This window comes from Micropterus salmoides, unplaced genomic scaffold (genome assembly GCF_014851395.1).
Source record: "Micropterus salmoides isolate LMB-PRFRI ecotype aquatic unplaced genomic scaffold, ASM1485139v1 Ms_hic_scaffold_14, whole genome shotgun sequence".
Classification (NCBI taxonomy): Eukaryota; Metazoa; Chordata; class Actinopteri; order Centrarchiformes; family Centrarchidae; genus Micropterus; species Micropterus salmoides.
In genome coordinates, this window is record NW_024040485.1 from 16262955 (window position 1) to 16276608 (window position 13654).

Sequence of the window (13654 nt, forward strand, 5' to 3'; positions counted from 1 at the left end):
CATTAGCAAGTGTTTGTAAAATTCAACAGTGTGCTAATAGATGCTTACAGACAAGTCAAGCGTGATATTACAAATGCTACTGGATGCATGTGTGGGGGCAGTGCATGGTGCAGCATGAGTGAGTGGAGGCGTTAGCAGTTCAGGGGTGTCATTGGTCTTCATCTGCTCCTTATTTAGAGCTCTCATGGTAATCTTCACTGTAGAAAATATTTTTCACTGAGAGACTTATGATGGTGGTTCAAACCGGATTTTTATGTTGTCTTTCTTAATTCTTCGGGCATGTGTTCTCCAGACAACAGTGGTTTATTGCTACCCAACAGCTGTGATTTTCAGTTTGAAGAAAAACGCCTCTTGTCTATGGAAGACATTAATATCCAATATAACTGCAAGCACCATATGATACATGTAGAAGGGTATATATTTGAACCAAACTCAATATTTTGCCTGCACTGTGACATTTTCAGCAAAGACTGTAACAATCAATACACATGTTAAATAAGGCAATCAAGCAGCTAACACTCAACATATTTAAACATACATAAAAATGTACAGTAAAAAATTACATAGATGTTAACAGGTAACCAGTGTCTTCATTCTCCCACCTGACAGACTGACAGACTTTAACCTCAGACAGACAGGAGGTTTCCCATCCCTCATAGAAAGGTGCTATATTTAGCTTGCCTGATTATCAACCAAGGTTTGGAAGCCTCTACCATTGTACTGCAGATACCAATAAAATCCCTTTTTAATTAATATAAAAACAAAGCTGGAGCTTTGCTGGACTTGTAAGCCTCACTACATTCATCTTCTTTACTCTAACATACTGCTCATACAACAAGGCATGTGAAGGTATGAGGACTCTGATCCTGCTATCTGGTGTCAAATTACAATCTTACATAAAGATCTGTGTGCCACAGCTATCAGTGCCAGAGTCTGTTCCTCCCTTTGTAAGCATGAGTGTGCAGGGTAGTTCAGAGGTCACTGGCCTTTATCACACTAATGACATCTGGCATGGAGGATGAAGAAGGGGCGAGGCTTCACTGAGATGCCAGCTGGACGCCAACTCGAGTGCTCAATCTAACAGGTACTGCAGGCACAGTCCATCGGCCATTTCTACAGTCTAAACATTTGAATGACCAACACAGAAAGGACCATTATTTCAATCATTCAATTCATTTAAGTCAATCATGGCAACTAAATAGCAATAATGTAAAATCTGAAGACCACATCCTGTAATGATGATGCCGACATGCATGACATATGCAAAATGAGACGGCAAGCAGAACATGTCAACGTCAAGTGGCTACCTAGTCTGCTGTTTGCTTACCAGATTAGTTGTTCCACGAGAAAAAGGCTGCCGTTACAGCATGTGAAAATGAGAGTGTTAAGAAAATCAAGGGAGACAGGGTGGAAGAGAAAAAGCAAAATGCACACATTGTAAAAAAAGCATCCACAGCAATGCCTGGGCTTGACATGCTAAAAATATACTAGAGCTGCAGCAGCAGTACACAGGGATGAAGAAGCAGAGATGTAGCAGGGGTTGCCACGTTACCACCTGCCTGTGCCAGTCTGTCCTGTGTGAGGTGGCAGGAGCAGAAGCTTGCCTCTCAAGCTGCTGTTAAGTCTCCATGGTTCTATCCATCTTCAGCCAGAATATTACGCTAACTGAACAAGGTGCCTCCAGTCTATGTCTCTCTCTCTCTCTCTCTCTCTCCCCCTCCCTCCCTCTGCTATTGCTCACATGACAGAAGCAGCAACTGCTGATTATACATTCAGCTCTGATGGTACAGCTCCCCCTCCCACTCCTTCCTCCACTCTCCTGTTCCCTTAGCATCAACCTGTTCAAAACACAGAGCAGTCAGCTGATTTTATCTACTGGTTTCAGCTCATCATTCATGCTGTTCCCTTCTTTTTTCCCCAGCCCAGTATTTCCTCTGATTTCCTGGTGTACAGTTCCCTCCCTTTTTTTGCTGCCTGAATGCATACTCTCTCCGTCACTTTGCTAAGCAACTGCTGCCTGTCTCCTAGCAGTCAGCGTGTGCTGCCTCCTACAGTGAAGTGTCATCCTACTCGCATCTCCAATATTCCTCTTGTTCTTATAGACAGCCCTCATCAGTTTGCCTGCCTACATTAATAGATATTTTTTTGTGTGGCTGCTGGCCTTTTACTGTGCAACAAGAGAGGGGGAGGACCCAACAGGGAAGAGGGGTGGAGTAACAGTCCATTAGTTATAAGAAAGGATAAAATACTGATAATATAAGAATAGGGTTATGTGGATGTGAACATTTTATTTTTCTGTGACATTAGAAGTTTAATTTTCATTGACTGATTATAGCATGTTAAAATCTAAATAATAAAGAGCATTGACACCACATTTGAAATGTTTAGATAAATGACTGCTTGCATATTTTTGGAAGGATGTGCTACTTAAAGAGATAAATGACTGGTTGTTAAAACAATACACATTGATATTGCAATTCTGGATGCCATTCTCCTTAATGATTAATTAAATCGCCTATCAATTTAATTGTGAGGATTCAAACTGGACAAGGATCCACAAGGGAACATTTCAGGTAAAGAAAACAGCCATGCTATTTCATTATATAATTCATAAACAGGCTGTCAGAGAACAATAAGCCCATAGGAGAAGATTCCTGAGCATCCTGACAAAGCACTTAATGTGATTTACTATAGATATGAAACAGATAAGTGCATCTTCTCTGTACCCTGAACGGGCAGAATGCATAGTAGCTGCATAACTGCATAAAATAATAAAAGGTTAATGATCATAAAGTGCACACAGGTATGAGAGCTGAATTTTAACACAGGAAAAATGTAGCCAACATATACAAAGTCCTTGCTACCTAATACTGTAATATAGTAGTAGTGTTAAATTTAAAAAATATTTTGAATATTAATTGCCTGCACTCAACTTCGTTCACTTTTGCATATGCCTACTAAGGATCTCAGGGCATGGTACTAAGCCACACTGGGCAATTAGCTTCCAACAGAAATGGTATTTTCCTTTTTTATGAAATATATTTAACCAAACTGTCTAATCTGACTTCTTAGAAATGGAAAGTGTAGCCAACTGCTTCCTAGGAATGTATAAATTCCTTGGAAGCAGTCACAGATCCACCAGTCATGGAAAGAGCGTGTCACTACACAACAACCTGATGATGACACAAACAGTACAACAAAAAAAAGGTTGTTTTTTTTCAATAATTCTTTGTTGGGTATCCATTCATTTAGGTGTGGTAAGGGAGGTCCATTTAGGGTAGCTGATGGTCTACATCAGCCAGACTTTTCAGAAAACCATCCAAAATAACACGCATGCATGTTATTGCAATACTTGACCACAGAAAGCAGACACCCATCAAATTCTGTTGATTCTTTTGTCGTAAATCTGCCACAGGTCGCAAATCAGTGGGGCTGTCACGTTATCCTGCCCTTGTGGCAGTGGATCTATATTGCCTGAACACATTGAGGAACTTGAAGATGCAGCCAGAGTAGTGACTTTTCTACAACTCAGCTGTTTAATGTAGGTCCATTCTGTATAGAGCTAAGTTTGAAGACACATTTTTGGCAAAACACTCTATTGCCTTTGTGTCAAAACATATAATCTGTATGGATGGAGATGTGAATATTACTCCATGATAATATGTCTGTATATGTATTTAGATAATACTTGCTCTACCAATCCAATTGGCCCATTTTGGCTGTACTGTCAACAGCAGTTTGAGGACAGGAATGCTGCTCTGGCCTGATTAGGAGGCCTAGATAGAGATCTCTGATGGGACAGGCCGGCTGCTTGGATCTCATGACTACTGTCCCAACATGAACACCTTAAACTAGAGCAGCTCTGTGAGATCAGATATAATGTAAATTATTATGGGAAAACAGAGTGCATTGTGTTTTAAAAATGCAAAGAAAAGTCGAATCTTATCTAGAAAAACAGGAATGAGAAACTTACCAGTTGCAGTATATCCTCATCTTTTGGCATTACACAAAGGTCAAGAAAATCACCACTGTTGGGAACAAAAAGGAAATTTAAAAAGGAGGGAAAATAAAGTGATCAGAATAATCTATACAAATTTATATTAAACCCCACCTGTCTTGGATCAAGGATATAACCTCACAATAGGCTTTCCCGATGATGCTTGCTCCATTCACCTTCACTATTCGATCACCTAATAGGCATTTAAAAAAAAGTAGTACTGACATCAGTAACATAGGGGTAGTAAAATAGTAAGTTTTTCGTCTTAAGACAGCATCGGCCACTTTCCAGAAACTATGCTGAAGGTTATCTGTATCCACTAAAACATAAAGTCGCTGTAAATCACAGTCCATAAATAAAAATAGCACAAAAAAACATTTTCCTACGACTCCATGGCTTGAGTTCACAGCAGGACAACTGTCAGGCCACTACTGAAAACCACACTCCTTGCAGTTTTTCCCTTTTGCTTGCAACACATAGTCAGTGCATCAGTGCAAAAGCTTAGAGGAAGTTTTCTGCTCTGTATGGCATCATTTACAGGATTATGCATGCAATGTTGTAAAGTCACAACTTCCTATGTAATTTCACACCCAGTCGATATCTAGTAGGTTTGGGTTAATAAAGGAGACTAATTGTTTGATGACTGATTATTACCTGTGCAGAGCCCAGCTCCATAAGCAGGGCCACCTTCTTTGACTTGCTTCACGAAAATGGTGTCCATGGGTTCTAGCCTATTCCGTTGTCTCCCTAAGGAAAAGAAACAGGTCGTACATACATTATATAACAAGTAGTATACAATGCAAACACATGAACGCATATAAAAAGTAAAGTTTGTTTAACCTGCTTTTGAAAAGAGGTGTTTGGTTTACAAAATGTCAGAAAGACGAAGACTGCCCATGGTAAAAGAGCCTTTACTTATATTACAGATCTGTCTAAATGTGTCTTTTTTTATTACAAATGAAGCAAGGAAATTAAAACTTCAAGTAGCTCTATACTGCAGGGTATTTACACCCTCTCACTTGCACCGAGGCTGAACCTGAAATGTGGAAAATAACAACTACAAAACCTACCAATGAGTACCAGTCTGAGCAGTAAATTGTTTCATGACATTTAGGTGAGAAGAGAGAAAAGCTTTGTGTGAGAATGAGACAGAAACTGGGAGGTTTGTCACAAGACTTGGAGCAATGTGAATCAACATTATGACAGCAGAACAGACTCTGTCTTGGCGATTGCTTGGTCACATTAAAACAGTTTGAATAGACGTGATTATTAATTGGTTCAGAGAAAAGAAAAATCTCAATAGGGGGAATTTATGTGGTTTTAGGGAGGTGGATAAAAGCAGCTAAAGAGAGAAAACCTGTTTGCTCATGCTGCTCCTGTCTCCTAGCAGCTGCATGACTGCAGAAAAAAAAGAAGGACAGAAAGGAAATAGGGAGGGGTGAGAGAAAGAGAGACTGAAAGAAGGTAGAGCGAACGTGTGCTCAGCTGCACAACTCCCACTCTTCCTTATAAACTGAGAAATAGCTCAGGGCACAGCCAAAGATTGGCTAAAATCCTTCCCTAGTAGTTAACATTCAGAGTGAGTTAGCGCACGATAGTTCAAAAACTAAAGCTGATGGGAAGGGCACCACACAAACAGGCGTGATAGTTTTACTTACAACAAGTTTTAAAACGTTGGCATGATCAATGAAAATCATGTATTAATGAGAAACATGTCTTTTGCCCCTGTGACAGACATTACCAGCTATTTTTGAACGTTTTGTGTTTTAGGCATTGGAAAAGGGGACCCAAGCACACAGTTGTCTTAACATTACTCAGTAGTCAATAATCTGTAAACCTTTGACAACCTCATAAACACAGACATACTTATGCCTCCATTCTTCTCTGTACCACACATGAGATTACTCATGCATACTCACATCCTGAGGACTCATTATGTAATACAGCAACAAGACATGCTCCCTCTGGTGGTGTAATGTAGAACTGTATCACTATATTCACAATGGGGCTGTTCAAAAATGAGCCACCGTAAACATTTCAATGTATAGTGGAAGAAACTCACTTTTTCCCATTGCCACCATCAAGAACATAAAATAATGCAGACAGCTGCATTAACTCTGGCTTGGGAACAGCAGGGCTGCAGGTTCGAGTCCAGCATGGACCACGGCAAAAGATGGCCCTAGCAAGGCCCCTAAATGCCTAACTGCTCCCCAGGCGCTGCACAATGGCTGCCTACTGCTCCTAATTACAATGGGTTAAATGCAGGACAAATTTTGCATGCGTTGTACTGTCCATATAACAATAATAGTATGTGGCAATAAAGTTGATTCTATTCTTCAACTTGTACTTATCAAATTAACAAGCTTTAACTGTACAATGATACTCTCAATCAGTCCAACTACATTTATCTTTGCTCTACAAGACTGCTCTGGGCAATACAGATATCTTAATTCTTTACACTCTGTAGAGACATCCAACACAGCAAGATATCTTACATAAACTCATCATGTCATCAACTACTGCCGTTGGCAACTTAGCACGAGACGGGAGATGCTTTTTGTTTGCTATATCAGCCGAAGTTAGATTGAATCAATATCAATTTTATCTCTGTGTGTTCAGTACAGACACATAAAAAATGTTGGAAGTGTTCCTTTAAAACCAGAGAAAACCCTGTCCACACTAAACTTAAAATAAGCAACCACTCAACCAATCTTCATAAATTTAGTTTGCGGTTTCAAAATGAACACCAAAAACAATGCCTGTATACAATGAGCACAAACAGACCAAATGACAGCTGTGATTGAGGTAAAAGACAGCCCTCCTCAATGTGAAAGAGAGCAGAGTTCACAAGAAAACATTAGATCACAAGTGCTCCCGAACCTGACCCCAGAGTTGTGACAGAAGAGCTTTGTCTTGGGAAGCAGCAGACTCTAATACAATAAGATAATTGATGATGGTGCAGCCCCGTGAGGCACAAAAGTGTAACAATCACAACTCTGATGCAATGTTTTTATTCATAAATCCATGTTTTGGCACATATTGCCTTCTTCAGAAAAATCAGTTCTATCAAATAGTGATCAACACAATGTGGCCATTAATTTGCTTTCCAGCAAGCAGTGGTCAAAGCAAGCGGCCTTCATTTTGTTCCCATGGCTTGGACTGTAGAGTTGTTCAAAGTTGTTTGGTGGATACAATAATATTTCTACAAATGTCTTCATATTGAACACATTAGGAATGTTTTGCCCATTAACAACTACAGCCCGAAATACATAACAAGCAAAGATTATCCTCAACATGTGTTACGTGTAGTTAGGAGACCTTAATAAGGTCACATGACATAATGCAATTTAAAAATAATTTTTTTTATTGTTATAAATAGTACTTTGAACAAAAGTAAAGCTGATTATGTCAGCTAATTGCTGTGTTCTGTGGTGGATTTGTGGCCAAATGCATGTTGCCTTCTGTCTCTCCGTTTATTCTTCAATTGGCATTTATCGGGGGTTATAAACACCGATACTGATTTATCTGCTATTAGCTCATATTGACAACCCAATTTATCGGTTGGGGTCTATTAACAACCCCAATCAAAAGCTACGTCGTGAAGTGTAAAGTCCATTCAGGACTTTAATTGGATGAGAGGAATAATCATCATTAGTACTGGACTGCCCACAAATTCGAACACATGTTGGCGAGTATGTGCAGATGACCATGTGACTCTGTGCTGTCTGCTTTCTATTGAATGGTGTTTCCACATCATACTACACAACAGCTCACATGATCTTTGCGCCATACTGTTAAACCAATCTACATCTACCGCTGGGTGACAGTGTTACAACATTAATATTGTCATACAACAAAGAAATCTTGGATTTAGGTTACTGTAATATTGTTTCTGACTTTACAAAGCTGCTTTACAGTGTTACATGTGACAAACATCTGAGCTTGACTGACTCTAGTGTTGTGTGTGAGTGATCAATTATGAATGCCTCCACCTGCTAGGCCACCATATCACATTACTAATGTTTTTCTTTTATCAGTTTCTCAAAATCACCAATAATCCTAAAATAAAATGTCAAAATATATAGTAGGTAACAAATATTGTGATACTTGATTTTGTTACTCATCCTCGTTTCACACCTGCACATGACTAGCTTTGAGGAAAGTTCTGAGGAAAATATTTATGGGGTTTCCCCCCATGTGCAATGAAAACAAAAGAGATACATTGTGCTGCAGTGCATATAATAATTATTATTCACTTCCTCAACATGTGTTAGATGACTTGCAGTGGTGCTTTCCTGTACTATTTTCCACTCCAAGTAAAATAAATGTCTAATAGAATTACTGATTGTATGCTTGGATAAATTCCAGTGACAGCAACCTCCTCAACAGGCAACAGACTAAACAAAGAGTTAAGCCCACAAACAAGCTACTGGAAAGAAGTAACACAGTTAACGTAATCAAAGAGTTATTTTAGTTGGGGAAGTTGGCAGGTACATCTTTATGTAGTATCTTTATGTCTTTCATGAAGAATCTCACGCAAGATTTCAGAGTTTAAAGTTGCCTTATTGGCAACCATCCAGGGCTGGAAATTCTATTCCAACTTTCAAATGAGTCTTTTTAGATCAAATTTAAATAGTGATGTTTTGGCATAAGACATGACACTGGTCACTGGGGGGCCGCCGCCGCCGCCATGTAAAAGTGACGAATTCTGTCCTCAGCAAAAGCAGAGTCATGATGAATGTAGTTGTTATTTATATAAAATATCCATCTTCAATATTATGTATTTAAAAAAATGTATTTTAAAAACCTTTAAGGGAACATGTATTTTTAGGGAATGTTGGATCCCTTTGCAAAATGTGTGGAGCATGACTGCTGGCTTCTGTAAGGAGTAATAACGGAAACATTTGTTTTAAAAATGTAGTATTGACACAGGGCATGCCAAAATGGTGTTGGACTATAAGGATGTGATAAATATTGTTATGTCGCACAAGGAATCTAAAGGTTCTGTATAGGAGTTTCTGAACATTAATATGGCCGCAAACAACTATTTGATATGTAAAGATATAGTAGAGTAATGGCGTCCTGAGCAGAGAATGACACACCCCCTGTGTGTGTGTCTATCTCAGCCTGTGAGGACAGCGATATAACACCTGTTTCTTTTCTCATCTAACAAGGTGATTTAATGATTTATTTCAACCAAACCAGAGTTGGTTATTGTTGGAACAGTTGAATGACTAACAAAGACGGTTTTGATGATTTTTATTTTGTTTCTGATTCTGAATGAAATGTGTTTTATGATGATCTGTGAGGTAAAATGTTTTTTTCCACCCTAAATGAAGTCTAATGGGTCGTGGTGCACACTTGTTTTGATCTGAAATGATGGTGCTCTGGTATGACATTTAGTGGCAATGAATGTTGCTTTAGTACCTTTAAAGGTATGTAACTTTATAGTTAAACAAAACAACAACTTATGCTAGTGGTTTAGTGTTTTGTTTGTCCCTTATAAAAAGAGAGAAAAATAGCGGTATGAGAATAACAAGGGGAAAGAGGGTCAAACACACACAACCCAGTAAAATTGAGCCATCTCTTTCTGGCAGCCTTTTTATGGCGGGGAGAAAAAAAGCAGCAAGAACAACAAAGTGAAACAATATGAAGAGATGGGTTAGTGCAGGACAGAAACAGGTGGTGCTGACCAAACCTTTCATGCCTCCACAAAGGTCAGTGACACACAGGAGCTACATTGTTCTCATCGCAAGGAAGCAAAAAGAGCCAAAGAGTGGATGGATTAAGAGTCATTAGAAGTCAGAGTCACTGCTCTGACTCAGCAGTGCTGAAGGGAAGGAATGAAGAGGAACAGCTGAGATTTTCTGCTTACCTCTGCGGCCATGATCTTCTTCCTGTAAAAACACACAAATTCTCAAGTGACTTTGTTGCTTGTGGTAATAGAATTTAGGTATTAGGATTTTTGTTGCAGCAAACAATACTCAGGTGTATGCAACTCATGAAAGCTTCGGAGAAGTTCAATAACAAACACAACCCTGACATTTACCGGAAAGCAGTGCATGGTCGACTCCGGCGGGTAGACGATGAAGTGACGCAGGGTGAAGCCAAACCCTTGGGAAGTTCGACGCAAACGCACGGTTTTAGGTCTTGGCCATGAGAACTCCTCCTCTGCTGGGTATTGCGCTGCAGGAGAATCAGCCAGGCTTCTCCACTCTGGAGATTCATTCTACACAAAGAGAAAGGTGGAGAAATGAACTTTAAATCAAGCAGAGCTACTTTCACTTTTACACTGACAAGAATGAGATCTGATAGATATTCTAATCTTAAAAAGTGAAAGTGTAAATGCTGGAAAGCTCCAGTGCTAAAATCCAAAAGACAATGTAACTAAAACTACACCACATTCAAAGCCACCTCCAATTTATACACATAAACAAATTAGCTTTTAAGTGGAGTTACTGTAAATTAACACCAACAACAGTCGTTCATTAAAGTGGGGCATAGTTAAGAGGACACTGGGCTTTTAAAAAACATTACTAGCTGCATAGTGTTTATAGTCAAGTCATGGTATCCCATTTTCACAGCTGGAAAGAGTAGAGCATGTCAAGCTTCAGGGCTTTGGACACCCACCCCTGTGTTTACTGACTATTTATAGCCTCACACCTTTGTGGCATCGTGTGTGAAGCAACACCCCCCTTTTCTCAGATCTCCACATATCATATTCCCTGTTCCAGAATGACTTTCAGGAACACTTCTGTTCAAACTGTCTCAAACTTGTATTTCCACACTGAAAAAAAAGAGTTTTCCTCACCCGGTTTCAAACAAACATTCCCCTTCCCCCTGAAACATAGACTTTCCCCCACAGTGGGAGGAATTTGATGAGCTTGCATTCACGCTATCTCTGCCTGGGCAGATATATTGACTAAAATGCCAGAAAGCCTGAGTGAATTACCTGCATGTTAACATCACCAGAATTTGCGGGAGTTTTGTCTACTTGTGATTAATGCAGTTCCAACACTAAACAAAAATCCTGCAAATCTGACCTTTATGTTTTGATCAAAAGAGATGAAAATAAATCTGAACAACTCTACCCCTTGATACAGCTGTTGCAAGGAGCAGTGAATGAGCCAAGCCACATTTTAAAAAAAACAACAACCAAGCAACAGTTTGTTCACACCAACTTAAAACCACCAACATCTCATCTAATTGCTCAGAGAACAGGACGAACATTCAACCTCACATTCAACGGTTCATTAGAAAATATTGTGTGCCTGGAGGGGTGTACCAAGTTAAAGCATGTTTCACTGCACTCTTTGAAAATTGTTTTACTGCTTCTCTGCAACTGATATTTCTCAACTTTTTAATTATATATTGCTAAAAGAGATAGTAACATAAAATACACTAGTAGTGTAAGTGGCAACCAAGTGTTGAACACATAAGGAATTCAATGTGCATACTGTAGAAATTGAGCTGGCAGGGAAAACAGAGCTACAAGTGCAACTGACAAAAATGTATTTTAATGAAACTAGAAAAACAGGTTTTACTGTGTATAACCAAGCTTTGGTTACGAGCATGTCCATGTTGTCTGTGTCTATACGAGCTCTGGGTGACTTTACGCCACTAGGAAACATTCAAATCCTTTCCCGGATAAGTACTTGTGAGGGTATGACAATAGATGTACTGGATATTTGAAATGCCTGCTTTGCTGCCCTCATGCAAAGCCAATCCCAAGCTACTGGATCTGATTTAGCAGTGAGTGCACGGTGAAATTTCCAACTCTCTGATCCTTAGATGTGCATGACAGAAGGGGGATGCGGGCCTCCTGGCAGACACATGCCACGCAGCGTTATCATTGCCAAGTTAATACTGTTGTGACATTCCAAGTCAATACATACCAGACCCACATTTCCCTCATGGTTTCCTTTTTGTCTTAGTCTTTTTTTTTTAAAGAAGCTTTTATTAAGTGTGCATGAACAAAGCAAGACCGTAAACCTGGTAGACCAGATTAATAATGCTTTCAAATAATTGTGACAAGAGGTCAAAAGGGAATCAGCATAAAAGGAGCAAATTATGAGATTACTTGTCAAAAAAAGGACATGAAGAAAAGCACATGAAAGGAACACCCACATCAAAATACACACCTATCATCTCCTACCCACAAACGAATGCCTCTCACCTATTTATGAATCACCTGAATGTTAGACTGATATTTGTGCTGGGTGAGGCAGGTGGGAGAGAGTTTGCAGTAAGCATTTGTTCTTCTGCTGGATAGCTCTTGAATTCAAGCAGTGAACAGGCCGGTGTCTGAGATTGGGAATACTAATTTTAACCACCAGATCCCAGTTAGTCTGGTGATATCCCATACATTTTTCTTTCTGTAAACAAATACCAGGGAACCACAAATCCAGTATTGAATTGATCCTTCAAATACTGCTGTGTAGCAAAAGCCTGATATACTACGGCTTATTCCTCTATGTCAAAGACCTCTATTGTTATACAAAAACTATTAAAAAGCCATTGCTATGGTTGACATGTTTCTCCATCATTATACACATGGGCACTGTTCATTCAGTCAGTACACATCCTGCTAAATATTCACAAGTGTGTATTGATTCTCAGCTGAAAATAGTCCCCACCAAATGTACTATTTACTCCTATTTTAGTGACATTTGCTGAAAAAAATAAATTAAAAATAACTACTGTGAAGATGTGACATTACTCAACTTTTTAAAAAAGTGTAAGTATATATTCATTACCCGTTTAAGGATTTCCGACTTCAGTATGAATGAAGTGGGCGGAGAGCCACAGACAAGATAGGGAGTTGGAAAGACCAATATTGTTTGTGCTTTTTTCCTGGGATCTGTTGAACCTTATCTTGTAAACACCACCCCTAAATAATGAAAGATCACACCAGCAGACCACTATCTAGTGCTGGTGTCTTCTACATGCATTGCTACAGTACAAATGTACTGAGGTGACTGCCATGAAGGGCTAGGGCTGCGCTGTATATCTGTATTAAAGAGGTATACCGACACATTGTAGCATTTTTCAGAGAAACACCGAGTCATTACGTTACAAGTTGTGACACGGTGGATATTTTACAAGCACGGACCAGGTAAAGCGACAGTGAACACAAAAGTGCAGATGTAATTCGTTAGCTACTACGTTGGTTTTGTTTTGAAAGGTTAATATGCGGCGCAGCTGCTGCTGTGAACAGAATAGCGGGAGGAAGACAAATTCTATTCTTTTTCTGCGACTTTATACAACGTAGCCTGCTACTGATGGAGAAAGTTACCAGGGAGAGGCACACTGACGTGTTTGCAGCAGAGGTATGTTAGGTCTGTGAGTGTAAATAGAACTGACGGAGGCAGATTCAATAAGTGAGTGATACTTAAATAAGGTGGAGAAAGTATAACTATAACTGTAAAATAACAAACAAGCTAAGTTCCTACAAATATTAAAAACATTCCCCTAAAACCGACCCCTCCCCCAGCCAACTTAGCAGAAAATATCTATTTTATACCGGAGTTCTGCCTAACAGTACCGGGATATGACTTTTTGGTCCATATCGCCCGGTGCTATGAAAAGCTATGGATAATTTTGTGTCTGTAAAATGTGTTTCACAGTGCAGCAATGTCGAATGAGCTCCGGCTTCAA

At 39.4% G+C, this 13654-nt stretch overlaps 1 protein-coding gene across 7 annotated transcripts in view; it reads right to left on the reverse strand.

The window, feature by feature from the left end:
- The window catches only part of arhgap21b (Rho GTPase activating protein 21b), a 36587-nt gene that overhangs the window by 17831 nt on the left and 5102 nt on the right, over positions 1-13654 (reverse strand). For 4 of the 7 annotated variants that reach the window (XM_038718001.1, XM_038717998.1, XM_038718000.1 and 1 more), the window contains exons 3-7: positions 10047-10226; positions 9873-9894; positions 4652-4744; positions 4112-4190; positions 3974-4028 (exon numbers count right to left, since the gene is read on the reverse strand). In XM_038718001.1, the coding sequence (XP_038573929.1) occupies positions 3974-4028; positions 4112-4190; positions 4652-4744; positions 9873-9894; positions 10047-10226 (429 nt within the window). Of the gene's footprint in view, positions 1-48; positions 919-986; positions 1121-1327; positions 1776-3973; positions 4029-4111; positions 4191-4651; positions 4745-9872; positions 9895-10046; positions 10227-13654 lie in introns of those variants that run through there. The other 3 variants (XM_038718004.1, XM_038718003.1, XM_038718002.1) reach the window with 3 other exon arrangements.